General features: G+C 37.5%; 1 protein-coding gene across 2 annotated transcripts in view; it reads left to right on the top strand.

Moving 5' to 3' along the window:
* Positions 1-6: 6 nt before the first annotated feature.
* The window catches only part of TAF2 (TATA-box binding protein associated factor 2), a 59,644-nt gene continuing 35,427 nt past the window's right edge, over positions 7-24,223 (top strand). For both annotated transcript variants that reach the window (XM_010709268.2, XM_010709267.2), the window contains exons 1-14: positions 7-536; positions 2,450-2,504; positions 3,263-3,423; positions 7,848-7,966; positions 9,077-9,218; positions 9,559-9,790; positions 10,403-10,587; positions 11,158-11,271; positions 12,080-12,179; positions 15,374-15,459; positions 18,535-18,670; positions 19,893-20,047; positions 23,358-23,472; positions 23,569-23,678. In XM_010709268.2, coding sequence (XP_010707570.1) covers positions 484-536; positions 2,450-2,504; positions 3,263-3,423; positions 7,848-7,966; positions 9,077-9,218; positions 9,559-9,790; positions 10,403-10,587; positions 11,158-11,271; positions 12,080-12,179; positions 15,374-15,459; positions 18,535-18,670; positions 19,893-20,047; positions 23,358-23,472; positions 23,569-23,678 — 1,763 coding nt within the window. In that variant the 5' untranslated portion in view covers positions 7-483. The remainder of the gene's footprint in view (positions 537-2,449; positions 2,505-3,262; positions 3,424-7,847; positions 7,967-9,076; positions 9,219-9,558; positions 9,791-10,402; positions 10,588-11,157; positions 11,272-12,079; positions 12,180-15,373; positions 15,460-18,534; positions 18,671-19,892; positions 20,048-23,357; positions 23,473-23,568; positions 23,679-24,223) is intronic.

Here is a 24,223-nt window from a genome sequence, read left to right as displayed (position 1 = left end):
TGCTGAGAGAGCCCCGCTCGGCCCTGCCCGGCAACCCCGGACGAGAGAGAGCCCAGCCTGGAGCTACGTCCGTAAGACCGAGCCGTGGGCGGCCTCGCGCCGCCTCTCCCCTGCCCCCGGAGGGTGTCCTGTCTGCGGGGCGCTGCTGTGTCCGCCCGACCGCTCTGCAGCCCCTCCGCTCTCAGTGCTCTCCTTTAATCCGATCGGTTCCCGTAGCTGCCGTGTGAGTTGCTGTCGTATCCCAGCAGACGGAGGGGTTGCGAGTTACCTTGTAAAGGCTTATGTAAAAAGACAGCGTTGTTGGTGTTGTAATCATGGTGCTGAGCCGAGCTGGAGATGCTTGACCCGTCAGTCACGGACCCGCTGTGGAGATGAGGGATCGCCTGCAGCGTGGCACGGGGAAAAGCCGCGGGAGCCACCAAACGAGGAGGATGCTGGTGTCCTTCTGACAGCCTGTGGTGTGTCGCAGTGCTGCTGGTCACGATGAACAGGAAGAAAGGAGACAAAGGATTTGAGAGCCCAAGGCCCTACAAATTATAAGTATCTGTTTCTTAAAAGATTGTTATACTTCAGATCCTGATGCGTTTGGAGCAGGCCCCAGGCTGAGCAGTGGTTTTCCACCTGAGGAGGCTGAAACTCCAGTTTGGAGAAGCTTGCTCTCAGTGTATGTGTGTTGTGGGGTTTGTCTTGTGTGATCTCATGGACAGCAAGGCTGTAAAGCGTGCAGTCTCATCTTGCAAAGAAATTTACATTATGTTCCTCAGAGCTTAGAGATCTTTCCAGGCAGTATCAGCACCACAGATCACACTATCACTTTTCATTCTTACTGATGTGTCAGGCCCTCTAGTCTCACAGGCTTTTTAATGTATAAACATAGATATATTTATAAATAAAAGCAAGCATTTGTGCTGAGGCGGTCTGAGCAAATGATCGTTTTTTACAGTTAGTTTATAGCCAAATTATAAAGAAATTTATTGCATGTCAGAGAATCTTCATGTTCTCATGATGTTCAGCTTGGAGAAAAGAAGGCTTCAGGGAGACCTCATTGTGGCCTTCCAGTACTTGAAGGGAGCACATAAACAGGAGGGAGAATGGCTGTTTACGAGGGTGGATAGTGATAGGACGGGAGGAACGGTTTTAAACTGGGCCAGGGGAGGTTTAGGTTAGATATTAGGAGGAAGTTTTCCACACAGGGTGGTGATGCACTGGAACAGGTTGCCCAAGGAGGTTGTGGACGCCCCGTCCCTGGAGGCCTTCAAGGCCAGGCTGGATGTGGCTCTGGGCAGCCTGGTCTGGTAGTTGGCGACCCTGCACACAGCTGGGGGGTTGAAACTAGGTAGTCACTGTGGTCCTTTTCAACTCAGGCCATTCTATGATTCATGTTCTTTTTTTTTTTTTTTTTTAAATAAGTTTATGATTTCCTTATAAGTCTGTATAATTTTAAACAGAACTACTGATGGTATCATAGAGACTTTGGTATTAGTGATGTTTGAATTCACTAATACTAGATTTTTATAATTTTCTTGTAGGAGTTTTATTGAAGTCTCTCAGTTGAAGCCAAGTCCTTTTTTAATGTACAATCATGGGTATGTTGTACAGTGTGTGACATGGCATAAAAGCTGCATCAGTACAAGGCTGTATCTTCAGTCAGTACTCTGAAGTGTTGAATAGATGCTGTCAACTGCAGAAAATATATAGAAATAAGTTCTGAAAGTTTTTAAAAGTTGGAGTTACTATTTTATCTCTTACTTAGAAAATCAAAGTTTTATTTACCAAGAGTTCTAATATGCAACTCAAAACTTAAGTGAATGCGTTTGACTTGTTTACAATACTGATCTTGATTAATATATCACAATTGTCTAATAAATTTTTATAACATTCCAGCTGTAAAAATGCATTTTTTTGCACGTAGTACCCACTTACATAAATGATGTATGAGAAGCATCTTACCAGGTTCCACAGATTGCAAGTGTTAGGGCTGCGTCCCATTTCCAATATTAGAATCACAGAATCACAAAATCCTTGAGAGTTGGAAGGGACCTCTGAGGGCCATCTAGTCCAACTCCTCTGCACTGAACAGGGACACCACAGCTATTTACCCGTCACTAAAATACTAGAACTTGATTTCAAGCTATCAGTAATGCTGTATATTTACATACTGTTACACAACATTCAAAACCTTGTGGAGTTACCTTCTTATGTTATTAGTGCCATTTATACTGATATGATGCTACACTTTGCCTTTATTGGAACTTTTCTGGCCTTGCATGCAGCATAAGTTATTTAAGTGAGAGACATAGGCCATGGCAAATTCTCTCCTTACAAATGCATGCTGTATGCAGAATTTGTCTATACCATGATCACTGTTTATTTATAACTCTTGGGATATTATTTTAAATACTGATAATTGTGCAAAACCTTACTTTTTTAATTTATTTTTTTCCAGCACGACTCACCAGGTAGTTTGTATCAACAACATAAATTTTCAGAGAAAGTCTGTTGTAGTAAGTATGTTTTAATAAAATATGAAAGAAGAAATGGAAAGTGTGGGTTTCCTTCATGATTTTAGAAGTAGCAGCTGCACACACAAGCTGATTATGTTCTTCAGCTTCTTACGCTTAAGTCTGTCATTTGTAGAGATGCCTCAAATGGAATACCTTGTAATAGTGATTGTTCTAACCTCTGTGAGGAAAAGCTTTCTGAAACAAAGCTTTCTAAAGGAAAGTGGATAATACCACAAAGAAATCTGCTGTCAAGAATTAATTTTTAGCAGTGTTAGTTGGTGTTAAGGATAAAGTTATTCATAGCTTGCATGTGAGTTCATGAGATTTGAAGAGGCCTCAAGGATAGAGACTATTTGTGAATGTAGATGTATGGCTGAATGGAATCTACTTAGATTTTAAGAGTCATTGTTTCAAGCTTAGATGCCAAAACCTAAAACATGGGCATGAAAAAGGTTGGTAATAAACTTGATATCTAGTCAGCAGAGGCAAATATTTTCCAGTAAAATAAGTATATTTATCAGTCCTTTTCAAGTTTTGATTTTTATTATTATTTATTTTGTGACTGGGAAAATTCACCTGTTAGATTATATGAACTAAAATGTATTTTAAACATCTACAAGGAAAATACTATTTTTTAGGTACAAAATCAATATTTTATCCATGATTTTCCTCTGGAAAGGCATTTGATTTGTTTTATTTTTAATATATGTTCAAATTGGCAAAGATTTTAAAGGAAGTGTTGATTTGTGTTTTCATAGGGCTACGTGGAACTGACAATATTTCCCACAGTTGCAAACCTGAATAGAATCAAACTGAACAGTAAACAATGCCGGATTTACAGAGTAAGGGTCAATGATTTGGAAGCAGCTTTCATCTATAATGATCCAACGCTGGAGGTTTGTCACCATGAGTCAAAGCAGTAAGTGAAGTGTTTAAAACTCCGTGGATGTTATGTTTTCTTTTGTTGTGAAGCATCACCTATTGTGTTAGCTGGTTTTACTTGTCGATAAAGAAACTTTGATAAAAACCTCCTGTCCATTTCTATTTGGTAGGAGAAGCATAATGGCAAATGTGTTCACTATGTGTTCTCTTTTGACCTTGCTGACATGTATGTCCATGTTTTCACATATTCTTTTAGATGGCTTGGTGGAGTTTACAGTTCTCAGAATTGCTAAAGGACTTTCACTGAAAGTGCTACAACTGTTTAACAGTGGCTGATATGAAATGAGAATCTTCTGGGTTAGCAGGGACCTCCTGTGATCATCTGGAAGATGTGAGAGAGTAGCATTTAAAACAGTCGTAGCACTCAATTATGTTAAGAAAAGAATCAGAAGAGATAATTGATGAAATCGTGTAACTGTTATCATTTTGTGGAGAAAGAACATTGTGTAGCATACTAATGACACAGTGGCACATCAGATCTTTTTAAAATTTTATTTCTTCCTCAAATTATCCTGTTTAAGAGCAGTAAATGAAATCTGAAGGTGAGACATGCCAGGGGAAACACAGTAGGCTGAGAGCAGACTGTGGTTTTCACGTTGCTATCAGAACTTAAAGAAAGCTTCTATCTTTCATTACTCCTGTTCATATAAACCTTTAATTAGTGTATAAAATGTATTTTTAGCTTTTATGTCATTGATAGTTTGTCCGTCAGTCTAAAACATCGTTCAGATAAAACTGAAAACCTTATTAGATGATTATAGGTCAGGTTTTGATTTCTTCTTGAGTCTTCCGGGCATCCCTGCTTTTTTAACAGTCAGTACCTGACTGTCTTGAAAAAATAGTTGAAAAGTTATAAAGTAGTGCACTATGAAGTGTAAAACAATGTGTATAAGTTTGCCTTCTGTACACAAGGTGGCAGAGAATCCCATTTAGCTCATGCATTTAAAGAAGAGATTGGAATCTTTTAAGTACTGCTTCCAGCCTGCAAGTAGTGTTGGAGCATATCTGTTTGGGTCTTGTCTTAAACCTGTTGCTGCAGTGTTACAGCAGCTTCTGTTGTCCTCTTCTTCCCTGTTTTCACTGTAAATTGTAGCTTTCTTGATTTTGTCTGTATAAGGAATTTATTTTTCCATGCTATAGTATGCAGACATCCCACAGCCTCTATTTGACTACTGAGACAACTACTCATGTCTCAGCCCCTTCACAGTTAAAATGAACAAAGGAGATATTTTATTCTTCTGTGTATTTGTTTGTTTTGTTTTATTTTTCCTTGAGTATGTACACTGTTAAATAGTCACAGCAAAAAGGACTTCTGTTTTGGTCTGGTAAGTGAAGTGCGTGGTTGTCCTGCTCTTGCTGGGATAATTTGCTTCACACATTTGTGATAACTGTGGTGCATGTTTGAGAAACTATTGCGTTTTAGTATTGCTTTGGTATAAAGGAAGACATGCCTTTGTATAGCTCATTAATGGACACATACTGCTTTCCTGTATGTATGTATTCTAATCAGTATAATTTTAACCTTGAGCAGTGTATACCTGTCCATTAATTCATCTACTTGTTGTTTTGTTTGTTTGTTTTTAACATGAAGCTTGTAGTTCTTAAAGACATTTTGATATCCTCCAGTTTCACTGCTGGTTTAGATGGAAGCAGCAGTAAGCTGCAGAAGAGATCTTTATGACAGCATTCAGGGCATGCGTTCTAATATTCTTTCATCTGAGAGGTCAGGGATCAGCCTTTAATTTATGCACAAAATAGACAGGTTACTGGTGAATTAAGTGTATGCTGCTTTGTGATTTCCTGCAATAAATCACCTTCATTTCCACTAGTAGGATTCTTCCTCTAGGTGTAAACTCATGATGCACTTTGTCGTTGCTTAGTCTTTTCCTAGCAGAAGTGTAGAGAAGTTCTGAAAAAGGGGATGGCAAGCACTTAGCTGTGGGCAAGAAAAGTTCTTTTTACAATGTGATATACATTCAGATTGTTGTTTTTTAATGTATTAATAAATTAATAAGAAATGTACATGCATAACATACATACATACAGTGTGCAATATATTTAAGCTCTGTATGTTTTAGAGTAAGACTCCACAAGTAAGTACTAATTTGTAGTTGGAAGCAAAGTACAAGAGTAGAAGTGGTAATGAATTACATATGGAACAAAGATCTTATTTTATGAAGTTGATGCTAAATACTGCAGAAACAAAGTTGTTTATAAACTGTGTTTGCTCTACATAGTAGTTACTTTGCACTGCTGCCCCTAATAGTGAGGAATGCTGCTGAAAGTTGGCATGGAGGTATTGGGAATCAGTGGGTAGCTTTAAAGAAATGTCTTTACAAGATTGCTCATTGTCAGTCAGTCACCGGCACATTCTTGGTCAGTAATTAACAGTGTTTTGTGTCTATTCTGTTAATAAAGTGACTGTACCAGGAACACTCATGAATTCATAGTGCTATTTCACTGTCAATACACACTTTCCATTAGGAAAACATACGTTTATTTCTTGGGATGTAACTTCTGGCTTATGCTCTGTTTTTTGTTTAAAATGGTCATATCCTGAGAGTAGCCTAACCTATGAAAAGATTAGTCAGTGGTCTACGTCTTTAATGGATTCCTTTTACAATGAATCACCCATTTGAACTAGAACACTTCACAAAAATAGAAATATCAGAATAGACTTTTCCCATAAAACGTTAAGCCCTCTGGAGTCTACCTTTCATGTTATAAAATCATAACCTTTTCCTGTCTATGAATCCATTGATGTTTAAAATGTAACCACAAGTTCATCATGAGACTCAAACTTGGAAAAAATCCTTACTGATGTACTGGAAAAGAGTCTCCTGTTGACAGTTGTGAATTTTCAGAACAAGTTTACATTAAAGTGAAAAATCTTTGAAACATTATAATCTATTAAAGTGTTACTGTTTTCTCTTGCTAATTCTTTTAATTAAGAAAGTAGTTTTCAGTCATGCAGTCTTTTTAAATGACAGTTTTTCCAGTGATACTAGTTTGCCTTTATCAGATGCTCTTTTAAGTTAGCTTGCAACAGTGTTAGTTGAGGTGGTTTTGATGCCCCTCATAGTCTCCTGTGCCTCAGCATTAGCACTGCTCTGAGCCCTTGGTGAGTCACATCAGGGAGTTAAACCAACTGAAAGCTCTCTACCAAAAAAATTTAAGCTGGTTTGAATTCATCATATAGTTGAAGTATATTCCAGTAAACACATTCAACTACCTTTAGGTGCACTTCAACTATGAAAAAAAAAATCATGGTTAGGTATTAAAACTTAGTATTTAAGCATTCCTGTATTTAGTCCCGTTTCAGAAGCTTTCAAGCTAAGTAGACAAATTGAGTGCTCCTGCAGTTCTTTGTCTTGGTAGTGGCACCAGGGAATGTGTGCATTATCACTGCCTAAGATCAAGAACTGGATGAAAATATGTCCTCAGTATATTTTGGTGTTTGGCTAAGTTTTTCAGATGAGCAAGGCTGAGAATATAAGCATGGTGTTTGACATATATTGACTTCTGGGATGGTCTTGGCATAGCTAATTACCCTTCATTCTTCCAAGTCAGGTACTGTAATTTGGGTTGAATGCCGTTTTCTTAGTGGGTGGTGAATACAGAGTGGTTAGATGAAAGTAAGTAAAATCCTGAAATGAGATCATGTCTGCTTTGTGTAGACTTGAGATTCCATGGAAGAATGGAGTCCACAGCCAAAAGTTAATTTACTCCGTTGTTGTGCAGCACCACTGCAGAGAGCTTTATGCTTGACTGCAGCTCTGCCCCCACAGTTGGTGGATTCATCAGAGGTGCACAGCTAACTGCTCAGAATTCCTTCTGAAGGCAGAGGTGATGAGTAACTGAAATACTTTCTCCTCAGAGAGAAATCTGTACCAGAGGATTAGAATTAAGGGAGACGTCATGCCTGTGTTTTGTAGAGTTAAAAATCCATTTTGAAAAATATAAAAGCTGTAGCTTTAGGTGCAAAAGGAAAGTTATTTCTGAACTTGGCTGGTGAATCTTTCAGTATGTGAATATGATAATACTGAACAATAAGAAGATAGCATTCAGCTTGTAACAGTAAGCACGCCTATGTGCCTGTTCATTTCATAGGAAAACAGTTAATCTAAGTAATGATACTGCTTTAGAATGAAATGTGCTGTCAGCTGATAAATAGTCACGTAAGCTGCCGTAACTCTATTGTAGAAATTTGTCTGCATCCTAAATAAATGAATGATTGCAATCTTTTCTTTTTAAATTGTTTCTAAGGACCAAAAAGTATTTTCCTTTTTACCCATGAAATTTGGTATAGAAATCATGTCACTTTAAAAGTTTTGTTTTGTTTTGTTTTGTTTTTGGGGGGTTCATTGTATACTTTAAGAACTAAACGGCTATTTCTGACAGGAGGAATCTCAACTATTTTTCCAATGCCTATGCTGCTGCAGTCAGTGCTGTGGACCCAGATGCTGGAAATGGTGAACTGTGCATTAAGGTTCCCTCAGAGCTGTGGAAACATGTTGATGGTAAAGTAAAGAGACTGTTTACTGAAAGCTTAATTTAAGATGCCAGAGAATTGCTATCTGTGAGTTTGTATAGGAGAATAGGAGATCTAAATAAATAGAAATATCATTATGTTATTTTATGAAATGGTGATTACTGTTTTCTTTTGTTGTCGCTCATCTTTCCAGCTGAAGTCTGAAAAATACCTTTGTGATTGTTGGTAAAATGGAGAAGTGGTTGCAGCACCCTTTACAAACTCTAGGTGGTACTGAGCCCAGAAGTATACATGGGTGTAATGGAATGTGGTGGGTGCTAAATTATAAGTGTTTGAAGCTGCTTGAAGTATACGTGAGTCAACAAAGAAAATAATTTACCAGAATCTGTCTATTTACATGTTTATAAAGCTACATTTTTTTCCCATCTCACTTTGAAAACACTTGTGCAATGTTGTCAGCTACATCTTACTGGGAAATACTTTTGTTATTTTATTTGTAATTTTAAAGTTCCTGTTGTGTTACTTGCAAACCTAGAAAGGAAAATATTCCAACAAGATTATTTTTTCTCAAAGTTGCAATGCCTGTTTATGGTTACACTTGGCTAAACTTCTCTATCTGCTTGAATTTCTTTTCTTGCCTGTCCCTTCATGGGTGAGATTTCTGTGAAACTGAACGAAAGCAGAGACACTTCAATCACAGGAGAAGCTTTAAATATAATAAGAGGTTTTAAAGAACTGCAAATTATAATAGTATATCTTTTTAAAATGTGCCTGTTACTTGCAGTTTTGTAGAAAATTATTTCAGTAATATAATTTCAGCAATGTACAAAAAGTCATGGTAAGAGTACAGTAACTGTGTAAAGATTCTTTACTGTTGAGGAATAGGAAGATTAAATGCAACTCCAATTGAAGTTTTTATCAATCAATAAAAATTCTCTTTAATTCATATCCTGTAAGTTAAGTGTAAGAGGTCTCAGTTTTGTAAGCCCATGTGTTGTGCTTTGTAAAGAGAACCTGTATGTCAATGAGAAGGAAGTAGATTATCTTGAAAGATCAGTAGTCTGAAACTGAATGATTATTCTGAAATAACTTTCACATAAGTTGTGTATGTACTCTGATTTCTGTCTTCATGCTGCAGAGTTGAAAGTCCTAAAGGTGCACATAAATTTTTCTCTGGACCAGCCAAAAGGAGGTCTTCATTTTGTGGTACCCAACATGGAGGGCAGCATGGCAGAAAGAGGTGCTCACGTCTTTTCATGTGGTTATCAAAATTCTACAAGGTAAGAATACTGTCTTTAATCTCAAACTGTAAGAAATACAATTTCTCTGAATTCTTGGTAAAACTGAACATTTGAAAACTTAATTGCTGCTTGAAAGGAGCTCAGCAGTGTGAAGTAGCACCTTACCATTAGGATTTCTAGTCATTATAGCTCAGGAGGTAATGGCAAAGAAATTTGCAGTGCTTTGTGAAAGCAGTGCATATTAATAAACATCACCATATAACAGAGGTGTGTCAGTGTTGACATTATTAAAAGATACAGTTTGGAACTTGAAAGAAATATCATTTGTGAAACATAAGCATAATTGTTAACCATCTTTCCCACACGCTGACTTCCCTAGATTTTGGTTTCCTTGTGTTGATTCATATTCTGAGTTGTGTACCTGGAAACTTGAGTATACTGTGGATGCTGCAATGGTGGCTGTTTCAAATGGAGATTTGGTGGAAACTGTATATACCCATGACATGAGAAAGAAGACATTTCATTATATGCTGGCAATTCCAACTGCTGCTTCTAACATCTCCCTAGCCATAGGACCTTTTGAAATTCTTGTTGATCCATACATGCATGAGGTAATAATCTTCATAGATGTCTCCTTTTCTTTTTATTATAGAGGTAGCTACTGTTTAAAAAAAAATTAGTCCTTGAGAAGAGCAAACTGCTAAGTTTCTATAGAGTTAAACTTCTATGAAGTTGACTTGACATTACGAACCGTTCTAAACTTCATTTCTGTGCTGAAGTTAGCTTTTGGAGAAAACAGTAATATTGAAGGTTCTCATAGCTTCAGCTCTATTCGGTTATCTTGTAAATGATAACACTGCTTCACTAGATGTTATGTGTCTCGTTCATTATTATGTAAGAGAAAAATAATACTCCTGAAGACACTAGACTACAAAGTCACAAAAAAATGTTACATCATGTTAAACGATAGACATCAGTAGGTAGATGTCATCTTTGAACACATTTTTAAAAACAATTGTTTGTTGTTACTCTCACAATTTAGGTAGATATCCTGGTGCACTTTTCTGCCATTATAATTACTATCATCGCTTGAAGGGGTTTTTTTTTCTGTTAGATTTGTAGTAGTTGTACCATTTTTGTTTTTTTTCTCTTTCATTAATTAATTTGATGTAAGTGGATTTAAACATATTCACCAATTCTGTACCAATTTTTTTCCTTTGTAGGTGACTCACTTTTGCTTGCCACAACTACTTCCATTGCTCAAACATACCACGTCATACCTTCATGAGGTTTTTGAGTTTTATGAGGAGATTCTGACCTGCCGCTATCCGTACTCCTGCTTCAAGACGGTTTTTATTGATGAAGCGTATGTTGAAGTAGCTGCTTATGCATCCATGAGTATTTTCAGGTTAGTATTTGAGAAAATGATGCTTTCTAAATCTGTGAGCATAGAAACTGTAAGACTGCTGGGAAATACCTGATGTTATTACTTTTATAGCCTGAGTTTTGGGTTTCCTAGATGAAAAAGCTGTCTTTTATTGACGTTACAGACTTTTAACAGCATTTCTAAATATATGTGTTTTTAAAGATGTTGTATTCTCATCTTCAACAAAAAATTGGCAGAGGTTTTCTGATTTAGAAGCACCATGCATGAAATATTTAAAATCAGCTTAAATGTAGACATTTCATTATGTTTTGTTTTTCTTCAGCTGGGAGAGGGTACTGTGAATCCAAAAGATTTTCACCAATTCAACTACTTTGGCTCTATAAAAGATAAATTCTCTGTATATATAATAGTAGATCTGCCTAGATTAATGTTATTTTAAAAAAAAAAAAAAGCTGATCTCTTGCTGAAAGAAGTAGTGTATTTGTTTTGGCTTTTAAAACAAGGTCTCTTTTTTATTTATTTATTTTTGAGGGGGGTTGCTTTGTTTGAGCTTGTGCTCATACTGTGTTATTCTCTTTTTGTGGGATCCAGCACAAATCTCTTGCACAGCGCAATGATTATAGATGAAACTCCACTGACAAGGAGGTGCTTGGCACAAGCCCTGGCCCAGCAGTTTTTTGGTTGTTTTATATCCAGAATGTCCTGGTAAGTATTTTCCTGTGGTACTCTCTAGAAAAAGGGAAATTTAGGGAATTGAAATTTGTATTTTACCAGAATTATAAGAGAAGTAGTAACTGTAGAACAAGCAGAAGAGTAATAAAACCATCTCAGTAAAAGAAAAAATCCAGGATACCTTTTTTTTCCCTTAGAACAGGAATATGAGATGTGTACATTCAGAGAACTGTAGTGGCTAAATGTGTCTTCTCTCAAATTATTTTACTCGCTGTACTGTGCTTTGGGAGCTATACATTCATAGAGAATTATTACCACAGAATTTCTATCAGATACGTGCCATTCTTATGCTTTGGATTCTACTCATGTTCATTTTGTGGTTTTTCTCCACGTTCTTCTCTCTTAAGACGTAATTCTAACGGTGTTTGTAAGTAGGTGTCCATTGAATTTTGCAGGTAGGTATTTTATCTCGTTGCTGTCCAAATGTTCTCCATTGCTTTGAGAGAGGTATCAAGAAATTAAGATCATGTAGATTAGGAGACATTTTAACTTTCATATCTATTTCCATTGTTTTGTTATGGTTTCAGCTAAGGTAGTTTGCTTTTATGTTTTAATCTGGACTTCTGTGGTGGAAGTTCAGTTTTGACTGGCTCTTCAGTTTCATCAGTCCCATCCAGGGGCCAAGTTACATAAATTGGTTCACAGCTCATCAGACTTCTATTGACTTAAAGAATGTTATGTAACCTGCTGAAACCTGTGGCTATTTTGAGCTAGTTAAAAATACCATCTATTATGAAATACTTTCTGAAGTGTCATAATTTGTGGTTCTTTCTTATTATAGGTCAGATGAATGGGTGCTAAAGGGAATCTCTGGTTATATATATGGCCTTTGGATGAAAAAAACTTTTGGTGTTAATGAATATCGCCATTGGATTAAACAGGTAATAACATAATAGTAGTATTTCCTACTTATATTATATTTTGTGGATATAGTATCAAAATTTAAAGCTAAACATCAAATATATTAACCAAAGTATGTTTCTGCATCTATCTTACAAATAGTAAATTTCATCATTTTTTTGTGCAATTGTTTTTTTCTTGAGTTTTTGCTCACAGACAGGAAAAAATTAACAGAAAAACAGTATTTTTAATATTTGAAATAGAATGCAAAATTCATAAGGAGATCTTTTCGGTGAACTGAAGTTGTAATGCAGTGATGACCGTTCCTGTGCTTTAGAAAGGCTCTGGTATTAGCTTGGATCAGGAATGCATCAGGTATTTTTTGGCCTCATTTAAATACAAGCTTTATAGTAAAACAGTAGAAAAATACCTGTTGAAGTTGTCTCAAGTTAAGGAGTCTCAAGTTTCTCTCAAGTCAGTTGATAATATACATATCATAGTGGTTTATCCTGTTAGAAAAACATAGAATCATAGAATGTTTATATGGGTTGATAGTGGTAGGACAAGGGGGAATGATTTTAAACTGAGACAGAGGAGGTTTAGGTTAGATATTTGGAAGAAGTTTTTCACACAGAGGGTGGTGATGCACTGGAACAGGTTGCCCAAGGAGGTTGTGGATGCCCCATCCCTGGAGGCATTCAAGGCCAGGCTGGATGAGGCTCTGGGCAGCCTGGTCTGGTGGTTGGCAGCCCTGCGACAGCTGGGGGGTTGAAACTAGATGGTCATTGTGGTCCTTTTCAACTCAGGCCATTCTATGATTCTATGACTGGTTTGGATTGGAAGGGATCTTTAAGATCATCAAGTTCCAACCCCCTCCTCTGGCCCAGGTTGCTCAAAGCCCCGTTGAGTCTGGTGTTGAAAACTTCCAGGGACACCCTTCAGGGAGGGAGCACCCACGACTTCTCTGGACAACCAGAGTCTCACCACCCTCACAGTAAAAAATTTCCCCTCATCCTGTTAGTATATGCCCTTATTAAAAGACCCTCTCCAGCTTTTCTCTAGACCCTCTTCGGGTACTGGAAGGCTGCTATAAGGTCTCCCCAGAGCCTTCTCCAGGCTGAATAGTGCCAACTCTTTCAGCCTGTCCCTGGAGGAGAGGTTCTCCAGCCTTCTGTTTGTCTTCGTGGCTCATGGCTCTCCTTTGAACCTGCTTCAACAGCTTGATGTCATTCTTGTTTTGGGGGCCCCAGAACTGGATGCAGTACTCCAGGTGAGGTCTTATAAGAGCAGAGTAGAGGGGATAGAATCACCTCCTTCGACCTGCTGGTCACACTTCTCTTGATGCAACCCAAGAAACGATTGGCTTTCTGGACTACAAGCGCACATTGCTGGCTTATGTTCAGTCTTTCATCAACTGACACTCCTCAAATCCTTCTCTTCAGAGCTGCTGTCAAACCTTTCTCCCCCTAGTCTGTATTTGTGCTTAGGATCATCCTGATCCAGGTGTAGGACCTTGCACTTGGCCTTGTTGAACTTCATGAGGTTGACATGGGCCCACCTCTCAAGCCTGTCCAGATCCCTCTTGTTGGCATCACTTCCCTCTAGTGTGTCAACTGCACCACTCAGCTTGGTGTCATCTGCAAACTTGAGAGGTGTGCACTTGATCCCACTGTCCGTGTTGCCTACAAAGTTGTTAGATGACACTGGTCTCAGCACTGATCCCCAAGGAACATCACTTGTCACTAGTCTCCACTTGAACATTCAGCCATTCTCTCAGTCTGACCATCTAGCCACGTAGACTGACAAACATCATTTCCCCAAACTGATGTAACTTTGAGGACATAACACAGTATGAATGTGTGATAATAAGAGCAAACCAAGTAGCTTTTTGAAAGAGATAGAGTGCAGTCTTGCTTCTCACCAGTTGTATGTGATGAGTGAAGAGATAGCACTCTTTGGTGCTCAGATATTTCTGTGCCTGTATATTGCAAGATTGCATGTACCTTCCTTTGAATCAGAGCATACTGTGGATGATTTTGGAAATGGGAAGGGGAACTTCTTGGAATTGTTGGACCTGAAACTTTTGATGTCTGTGGTGAAAGTTGATAGTTTTTTATTTTCATTAAGATTATTTTTTCCATTAGGAGTCACTGGCAAAGAAAGTTTTGTCTGTTGGTTATATTTCTAAGTCTAATGATGTGAGACAGGAACTTAATAGTCATAACAGTAGTGTCTCTTCACTCTTTTCAGTGACATTCATTTATGGAAAGATACATATCTTCTTCATCTTGTCACATTTTTTCTACCAATGGGCTTTAATTACTTCTCTTACCCACACAGGTACTCAGTACCCTATTCTTACCTGAATGGTTGCCCAAGGCACGTTCACCTCACCAGTCCTGTGCTAAACATGGTTGTACAATAGAGAACACCAGAGTCCAGTGCTGTGTGCCAAGTTGCTTCTGAGTATTAGATGTTCATGTACTCTCCCTATGTGTTAGTTAAGTGCTTCCACATGTAACTGAGAAATGCTGCTGTCACAGCTGCCCTTACTGTTTTTAACACATTGTTAGTATATGAAGGGATGCAAGTTGATAGGAATCAATACGTATCAAAATGTGTTAACATTGGAAATTCCTTGTCTAATGTTGGGTTGCAGACAACAGTTCACTCTCCTTATGCTAAAACTGACCTGATTTGATCCAGAAGCCATGTTGACTGTTGGATGACAGTGAGCAAACATCCTGCCTTAAGTGTGCTTGTTAACATGGGCACAGCAGCACACAAATTCAGACACAGAGCCTGCTTTTGTCTGGCTTGGATGTAGGTCAAGGTGAGGTGAGCTTTTATATTCTGCAGTCTCTGTAGCTGTACCCAGTATTACTTTACTCGGAGTGGAAACATTCAAATAAAGAAAAAGGATCAGGAGAAATTTAGCCAGTGGACAATAATATTCTTCAGATGTGTTGATATTAGGTTTAGATTATTACAGATGTAGGTGTTGCAGGTTGACCCACAATCGAGATCGAGAGCAAGAGTTAACTGCCAGTTTCAACTGTCTTATTGCTTGCCATGCTGAGGAAGATCACTGGTTTTAAAATATTAGTTTGTGCTTGTAAACATATTTCTTTAGGAGGTATGACTTGAACAATGATGTTAAAAGCTTCCCTATCTTCTATAACTAATTTCTGTGCTTTCCAAAATTACACTCGCTTACATGTGTTGTACTTCTTAGGAGTTAGATCAAATAGTGGCATATGAACTGAAGACTGGAGGAGTTCTGCTGCATCCAATATTCGGAGGAGGAAAAGAGAAAGACAAGTATGTTTATTTAAGCCGCAAGTCATTACAGGGTATGTTTTTATGGGGCCATTAATATATGCCTTGGGTGTGTTGTGCGGCGTAAGGCCAAAGGCTGAAGAACTTCAGCTGCCCAAGGCATATATTACCAGTCTCATAAAGTATCTTGAGCATATTGTATCACTGTTGTTTTATTTTTCTTTCAATTTAAATCTTGAAGGGAATTAAGTATAATGAATATTTTTCATACTGTTACAAAAATACTTCTTAGTAAGAGGATGAGGGAAGATGGAGCCAGAATTTTGGCCTGAGCTATTTCTAGAGTGGTTAGTAATCTTTAGGCTTTTTTAGAGTACAGTTAGCTTTCTTTTTCTTTGCTGTTTTTGTGTTCAGCATATATTTTGCATTTCTTTGTTACACTTACCTATTATGATATGTTTCCTGCCAACTATATTTGCATTATTGCAGTTTCAATTTACAGTAATCAGAATAAAAATTAGATTGGTTGATAATCCTATTTTCAACTAAATTAAAATATGAAAAGAAATAACCGGAAAAAAGTAACTTCTCCTACAAATTAACTTCTGCACAGAACAGCTATCACAAATTCTTTTCATATATATTGCAACAAAAACATTGCTCTCCAGAATATTTCTTCTGAAAGAAAAAAATCCCATAGCCTAGGATAACGAAAGAAAATAAATTCCAGGTTAACACTTCTATAGATGAATGTTTCAAAATCCCCATTACATTTTCATGTTGTGTTCCCCCTCTCTGATTTTGATTTTCTTCAGTTTTTGTAGCACCATGCTATTGTAAAAATTAAAAGCTTCAAGAGACATTAAATAAATGTATTTCAAGTGGGAGATGCATATTTACAGGGTTAGGGTAGGATTAGGATTAGGGTTTTTATCAAATGATTGATGTGTGTTCAAGAACATGAATATTCTAAATTTTAATGGAAGAGGTAATTCACTTTTCACTTTGACAAAGGTTCTGGGCCCATATTGCTAGTTATAATTATTGTTTGATGATAATTTTGTAGTAGCTTTAAGAATTGAATGATTGATGAAAAGTACAAGGGGAAGAAACACATTACAATTGAATGAACTACAAATGACAACTCTCAAATTTAAATGAACTGGTCTGTTTTGATTTGCTGTTAAATACTATAAACAGTGACAAAATCAATCAACACTTAGTAAATTTAAGAAGGCCAGGAATGTGGTCCCTGGCTTGGTTGTAATTTTTAAAAATTTTACCAAAGTCAATCAAGTGAGTATTTTGAAGCTGGACAGTTTTATACCAAGACCAAATTACTGTATAACATCTGAGCCACAACCTCAATTTCCTTCTTGCATTTCAATGTCATCGTTGTTAACCCTTCCTTATCCTAGAATACAGAAATGTTCAGAACAACAGGACAAGTTAGATATGGAAGACTTTAGTTTCTAAACAACAGGAAAGAGCAAGTAGTAAACCTAAGCACGTTCTTATTCATATATTCGATACACCTAGAATGGGTAGCATTGCTTAGATTCAGAAATATATATGTTTTTTTAATCTTATGTTTATACTGACATTCGTGAGTAAAGCCAAGGAAATCTCCTGTTAAATAAAAGGATAGGAAAAGAATACTAAGGTGTTGTGACTGTCTTGGTCCTTGTCATCTCCTGAAATCTTAAGAGTTGCAGTTAAAAAGACAAGTGCTGGTATTTTGTGCTGTTAAAATGCTTCTTTCTGGCATACAACATTGAAGTGCATGGAAAATTAAGTCAAAATTAAAAATACTTGTTTCATAGGCCTTTGAAGATTCTAGAAGTTGTCTTTTCCAGAGATAGTTGGCATGAAAGATCAAGCTTATACCTGTTGTTTTTGTTACAGTTCTTTAATTAATTAATTCTGTCTTGCAATGTCGTAAAATCTTTGGACAAGTTATCTGATCCATCCTGAAATGGTTTAGTTAGGTGATCTGTATGTGAGAATCACAGGACAACCCTATTTTGAATTCAGGAATGTTAAGTAGCTGGTATTTTCTATGTTACAATGGCTAGTTTGTAATTCTCCATCAGCCAACATAAAGTAAATCTGGATTCCTTTTTCTTAAGAAGTTGGCCTGACATAGCATGGGTCCATTTCTGAAATGTTTGTTATTAGATCATAGAAAAAAGTTCAAATGTCAAGCACAATAAAATACAGTTTCCTCAACTTTGGTTCATCATTAAAATAAACTCAGACTTGCCTTCTCAAATAATTGAAAAGGGACAGAAAGGTCTTATTTTTCTAGGGAGGTACAGTTACTCTTCTACTTTGAAACTAGACTATAGGTCTGCTTATGTTCTGAAAGGTAAAACTTCAAAACACCCTAAAATTAATTTTTTGGTGTTTTATTGCTGTACAGCCACTAAGTTCTAAAAGTTTCTGGATTTCACTGTTTGTCTTCTGATGTGGAATGAAGTTAAACCATTTGAAATATTTTGCTTTACAAATGGTATGTGTGAAGGAGCACCACAGAAAGTTAAGTTATGGAAGCAGTGTGGCAGTGCTAACATGATGCTTTGCATAGCCTTGTTTGGCATGAGATCTAATTTAGAAGGCATCCATTTTCCAAAGTATTGAAAGCATAAAGTTGCTAACAAAAATAAAATAATTCCTTTGGCTCATCACGTGAAAGTCTGCTATGAATCTTAAAACTCCTCCTCTCCTTTAATTGCAGCAATTGTTTACTTGATTGTGAATGTTAGCATTTTGTACTTTTAAATGGAAGTGGGGCAGGTAGAATGCCAAGTCTTGAGTAATTTCCAGACTCAAGTCACGGATTCCCTGCTGTGTTTTTTCACCCCATCAGTATCTTTTAGGGAAGTTACAGTACAGGTAGCATTACTTGTCTATACAGTACTTGCTCGATTCCAGGTTTGTGCACCCCTGCAACCTTTCTGTACAGTCATTTAAAATGTCATAATTAATAGTGTTAAAGCAATAGAAGAGATCCTAATGGTTGCTGTAACTGTAATTTTTGTTGCTAATAAGTTTTTTAACTTTCTTTCCATAAAATGCAAAATAGAATATTGATTTTTTTTTCATGTTATTTTTCAGCCCTGCATCACATTTACATTTTTCTATTAAACACCCTCATACCTTGTCCTGGGAATATTACACTATGTTCCAGTGTAAAGCACATCTTGTCATGAGGCTGATTGAGAATAGGATCAGCATGGAGTTTATGTTACAGGTCAGTATTTAAATGTCTTTATGACATATAGAGAACTTCCTGTCTTTAAAAAAGATCACATCAGTTTATGCTAGGATTCCATTTGTATTTTCAATTTTGAAAGTATAGAACAAATATAAAATCGTTAGAATAAGGTTCACTGTTACTCTTTTGTGTAATTAGTAATATTTTTAATATATTGCTTATTCTCTTAAAGTATTCCTTTGCTTTGAATTGTTGTGACTGATTGTAACATTGAGGACCTGTTTTAGTGACTCATAGCTAGTCTCTGTGAGTTGATGTAATCAAATTATAAATAAAGTCATGAGAATCCAGCTCTGCTCTTTCCACTATATAAATTTTCCATGCTAGGGGGAGCAGAAATCTTCATATTAGATGAAGCAGTGGAATAGAAAACATGTAGTTTTTCTTGTTTGTTTTTTTTTTAATGTTTTGTGATTATCTTAAAAAAGAGACTGCTACAAACACCCAGGTAGGTGACACATTTTTCCTGTCAGTTTCAGATGCCGTTTTTTTGTTTTGTTTTGTTTTAAGCATATCTTGTTTGTGCATCTGGTAAAAATATGTCAAACCTGTCAGTTTTATATATTTTTTTGTTGCCCTCTTTTTTATGTTTTAATAAAAATACTAATTAAAAAAGAAGTTTTGTTACCTTATGCATTAACTATATTATATATTTTTAATGTGACCAATGATAATTTCTCTTCACTCAATGCAATGCAAGCAAGCCGAAGGGTTGGACACCCATGTGCTAGAAGCTATTAACAGCAGCTGTTGTCAGGCTGAAAATACAGGAGATTGAAAGCTTTCCTTAAAAAAATTTATTCTTTGTAATATTAAAAAAAAAAAAACAATAGCAAAAAGGTAAATGAAGAACCTCATTAATGCTTTGTTTCTAAAAAGCAGATATATGCCATGATCTGTTTTACTGTAGATAATTTTGGAAAATGTACGGACTCTTCCTAAATTTTATATTAAACCATACATAGTGAAGCAGTATGTGAAGTGCCAGCTTAAGTTATGGAACAAAGAGGAAACTCCTAGAAAGGTGCTTTAGCATACTTGTTAACTTCTGCATTGTAGTTCAATATTTTTTTGGAAGCCAGGTGATTAGGAGTTTTTTTTGTATTTAGTTCTAGTTTATTTGCACATAAACAAGAAAGAAAAGCTTATTCTGTGCATTAAAGTGCTTAATTAAAACAATAACTTTTTATCATTTTAGGTTTTCAACAAGCTGTTGAGTCTGGCTAGCACTGCTTCATCTCAGAAGTTCCAGTCACACATGTGGAGTCAGATGTTGGTTTCCACATCTGGGTTTTTGAAATCTATCTCAAATGTCTCTGGCAAGGACATCCAACCTCTAATAAAGCAGTGGGTGTATCCTTTTTATTCTTGGTCTGGATTGTTAATATTGAGAATGATTTTATTTTTTTTTATTGGCACTACTAGAGGAATGTGAAGGAAGGTATTTCATATCTTTAAACAGTTAAGTACATTATTCTTTGAATTAGAAATAGATGTGAGATCCAGGTTCACTGTCCTTTTGTAGTCATTCAGCGTATGCTATCATTTGAGGTATTCTTTACCATAAGGGATAGCTGTCATTTTTATTTTGAAAGAAGCACAAAAACTCTGGTGGAATTTAAGGCCAAATTATACTAAAGGGATTCCAGAGGACACTGCCCATAGAAATATGCTGAAGTCTGACATGGAAAATGCTATAGTCTGGTGCACTTTTAGATGTGATTTCCAGTAAATCAGCATGGAATGAGTAACCTAAAGCGCAGATTAATAGTTTAATGCATTTAATAGCTTGGTAGCTTGTGTTAGTCCAAGGTCAGGTAGAATAAACCTTTAATTGTTCATTTTTGAAATGCCTGTGATACTAATCAAGAAATAGAGTTTCTTCTTTTAGATTGTTTTGAGGGCAAATTTGAATTTGCTTTATTTAGCTAGTTTAATTGGGAGTTTTCGTTATGGTGGCAACAGATTAAAACGGTACATGACTTCAGCAAAGCCATGTTTTATTGTTTAAACAGAAAGCAAAAATAGCTGCTTATCTTTAGAGTATTTTAATGGATTTTCACCACCAATAACATCCATGCATCTGTATCTAGCTAAAAATCAGTGTAAAAGTAATATTTGTAAATAATCATCAAGAGTACACAAAATACAAAGCCGTTATTCTAACTTTCATATTTTGATGTGCCAAACACTTGAGGAAAGTAGATATTTTATCTGTATACACTGCAAATACACCTATGCCTAAATGTCACAGCTGCTATCTGAAGTAAGTGGATGGCTCACAGTCACCTTGCAGCCCTCTCTTCTCCGGGCTGAACAGCCCCAGCTCTCTCAGCCCATCTCTTAGGAGAGGTGCTCCATCCTTTGGATCATTTGGATCTAGTGACCCATCTGGTGGATGAGGGAAAGGCTATTGATGTGGTCTACCTAGACTTCAGCAAAGCCTTTGACACTGTCTCCCACAGTATTCTCCTGCAGAAGCTGGCAGCCCGAGGCTTGGATGGGTACACTCTTGGCTGGGTAAGGAGCTGGCTGGAGGGCCGGGCTCAGAGAGTGGTGGTGAATGGAGTTAAGTCCAGCTGGCGACCGGTCACGAGTGGTGTTCCCCAGGGGTCAGTGCTGGGCCTGTCCTCTTTAATATCTTTATTGATGACCTGGATGAGGACATCAAGTGCACCCTCAGTAAATTCGCAGATGACACCAAATTGGCTGGAAGTGTGGATCTGCCTGGGGGTAGCGAGGCCCACAGAGGGATCTGGACAGGCTGGAGAGCTGGGCTGAAGCCAACAGCATGAGGTTTAACAAGACCAAATGCCAGGTCCTGCGCTTCGGCCACAACAACCCCAGGCGACAGTACAGGCTTGGGGCGGTGTGGCTGGAGGACTGCATAGAGGAAATGGACCTGGGGGTATTGATTGATGCTCGGCTGAACGTGAGCCGACAGTGTGCCCAGGTGGCCAAGAAGGCCAATGGCATCCTGGCTTGCATCAGAAACAGTGTTGCCAGCAGGAGCAGAGAGGTGATTGTTCCCCTGTACTTAGCACTAGTGAGGCCACACCTCAAGTACTGTGTCCAGTTTTGGGCCCCTCACTGCAAGAAAGACATTGAGGCCCTGGAATGTGTTCAAAGGAGGGCAACAAAGCTGGTGAGGGGTCTGGAACACAGGCCATATGAGGAGAGGCTGAAGGAGCTGGGAATGTTCAGCCTGGAGAAGAGGAGGCTCAGGAGAGACCTCATTGCTCTCTGTAACTTCCTGAAGGGAGGTTGTAGTGAGCTGGGGGTCGGCCTCTTCTCTCGTGTCATTAGTGATAGGACCAGAGGGAATGGTTTCAAGCTACGGCAGGGGAGAGTCAAGCTGGAGATTAGGAAGTATTACTTTTCAGAAAGGGTGGTCAGGCACTGGAATGGGCTGCCCAGGGAGGTGGTGGAGTCGCCAACCCTGGGGGTATTCAAGGAAAGACTGGATGTGGTGTTGAGGGACATGGTTTAGTGGAAGCTATTGGTAATAGGTGAATGGTTGGACTGGATGATCTTTTAGGTCTTTTCCAACCTTGGTGATTCTATGATTCTATGATTTTTGTGGCCACCTTCTGGCTGCGCTCCAGCAGCTCTGTGTCTCTCCTGTACTTGAGGACTCCACATCTGGACGTAGTTCTCCAGGTGAGGCCTCACCAGGGCAGAGCAGAGGGGCAGGATCACCTCCCTTGCCCTGCTGGCCATGCTTCTTTTGTTGCAGCCCAGGATATGATTGGCTTTCTGGGCTGTGAGGGCACATTGCTGGCTCATGTCCAGCTTTCCTTCCACCAGTACTCCCAGGTCTTTCTTGACAGGGCTGCACTCAATCCTTTCATCCCCCAGCTTGTAGTATTAACTGAAGAGCATCATAGAATCATAAAATTGCTCAAGTAAGAAAAGACTTTAAAGATCATCAAGTCCAACCACAACCTAACCATACAATCCTAACAACCCTGTGCTAAATTACGTCCCTGAGCACCACATCCAAATGGTTTTTAAACACATCCAGGGATGGTGACTCAACCACCTCCCTGGGGAGCCTATTCCAGTGCTTAACAACCCTTTCTGTAAAGAAGTTTTTCCTGATATCCAAGCTAAACTTACCCTGGCACAACTTGAGTCCATTTCCCCTTGTCCTGTCACCAGTGAGAAGAGACCAACCCCACTCTCACTGTAAGCACCTTTCAGATACTGGAAGAGAGCAGTAAGGTCTCCCCTCAGCCTCCTTTTCCCCAATCTGAACAGCCCCAAATCCTTCAGTCACTCCTCAAAATTATATTAAAACATTTCTTAAAGTTTCTGAAGATCTCCTCGGTTTATTTATCTGAGAGCATATAAAGGATGTGGGAGTGTGGGGGGGTCTGATGTATTTTTATTCTTTTTCCGTTATTTTTGTTTTGTTTGTTTTTTTTTAATAATTTTCACTTCTTTTTTTTTTATGTTATACAGGAATGTACATTAAAAATCTTTTTAAAGGGAAAAAAGTCAAAAAATCCTTATGAAAGAAATGTGTTTTCATTTCCTGATTTTCTTGGGCTTGGAAATTCTAGGAGTAAGCATAAAACAAGTGTAAAAAATGAGTGAAAAGTTTGAGAATTGTATTTATAGCTATTGCATTATGCTGTAGATTTCCTATGCTGCTTTTCAGAGATCAGAGCGGAGTGGTCAAATTTTATGGTAGCTTTGCATTTAATAGAAAACGAAATGTTTTGGAATTGGAAATAAAACAAGACTACACATCTCCCGGGACTCAGAAATACGTGGTAAGGTCAATTTTCCATATTGTACCTATACACTTAAGTATGATGGGAACAGTAAAAGGTGTTATTTCTAATGTTACTAATCTTTTCAACTTTAAGGGCCCTCTTAAAGTGACAGTTCAAGAACTTGATGGATCGTTTAACCATACATTACAGATTGAAGAAAACAGTCTTAAACACGACATACCTTGCCATTCTAAAAGCAGAAGGTAAGGATTAAAAATTACTTGCTAGTGTAGATAAGTAAAAATGTCTAGGGCATTGAGTTCTATAAAGAACTTGTTTGTGTGGGAGAAGAAGTTCAAGGCTCTAATAGTTCATGAAACTGTTCAAAATGTTTTTTAATGGGATGCCTCGCCTGAGAGGATCTTCATTCATGAAGAACATGCGTAGTTTTCAGTTGAGTCCCAAGGCTATTCATTAAGCCTAATAAGCAAGGAAAATAGTGTACTTTCTATATGGATTCTCGGTTTCTTGATACATTTTAATAACTACTTTGGACTGTACTTTGTTTATTTGATGTGTACTTCTTAATAGTGGGAGCTGAGTTCAAAGCAACTAGAAAGTATTGGTGACTATTTTCTGAACAAAACTAATGCACAGCTCAGCTGGTTTTTATGTGTGTTGGGGAGAGCATTATTTTTTGGTGTGGTAAATTACACACAATACTTCAGCATTTTTAAGCATATCTTATCTAGTATGTTAATTTTTGAATGTCCTTTTTTGTTGGTTATTTTTCCTTTTTTTTTTTTTT

Source organism: Meleagris gallopavo, chromosome 3 (genome assembly GCF_000146605.3).
Source record: "Meleagris gallopavo isolate NT-WF06-2002-E0010 breed Aviagen turkey brand Nicholas breeding stock chromosome 3, Turkey_5.1, whole genome shotgun sequence".
In the NCBI taxonomy this organism is placed as follows: Eukaryota; Metazoa; Chordata; class Aves; order Galliformes; family Phasianidae; genus Meleagris; species Meleagris gallopavo.
Note: the sequence above shows the minus strand (reverse complement) of the source record. Positions and strands in the feature narration are given on the sequence as shown.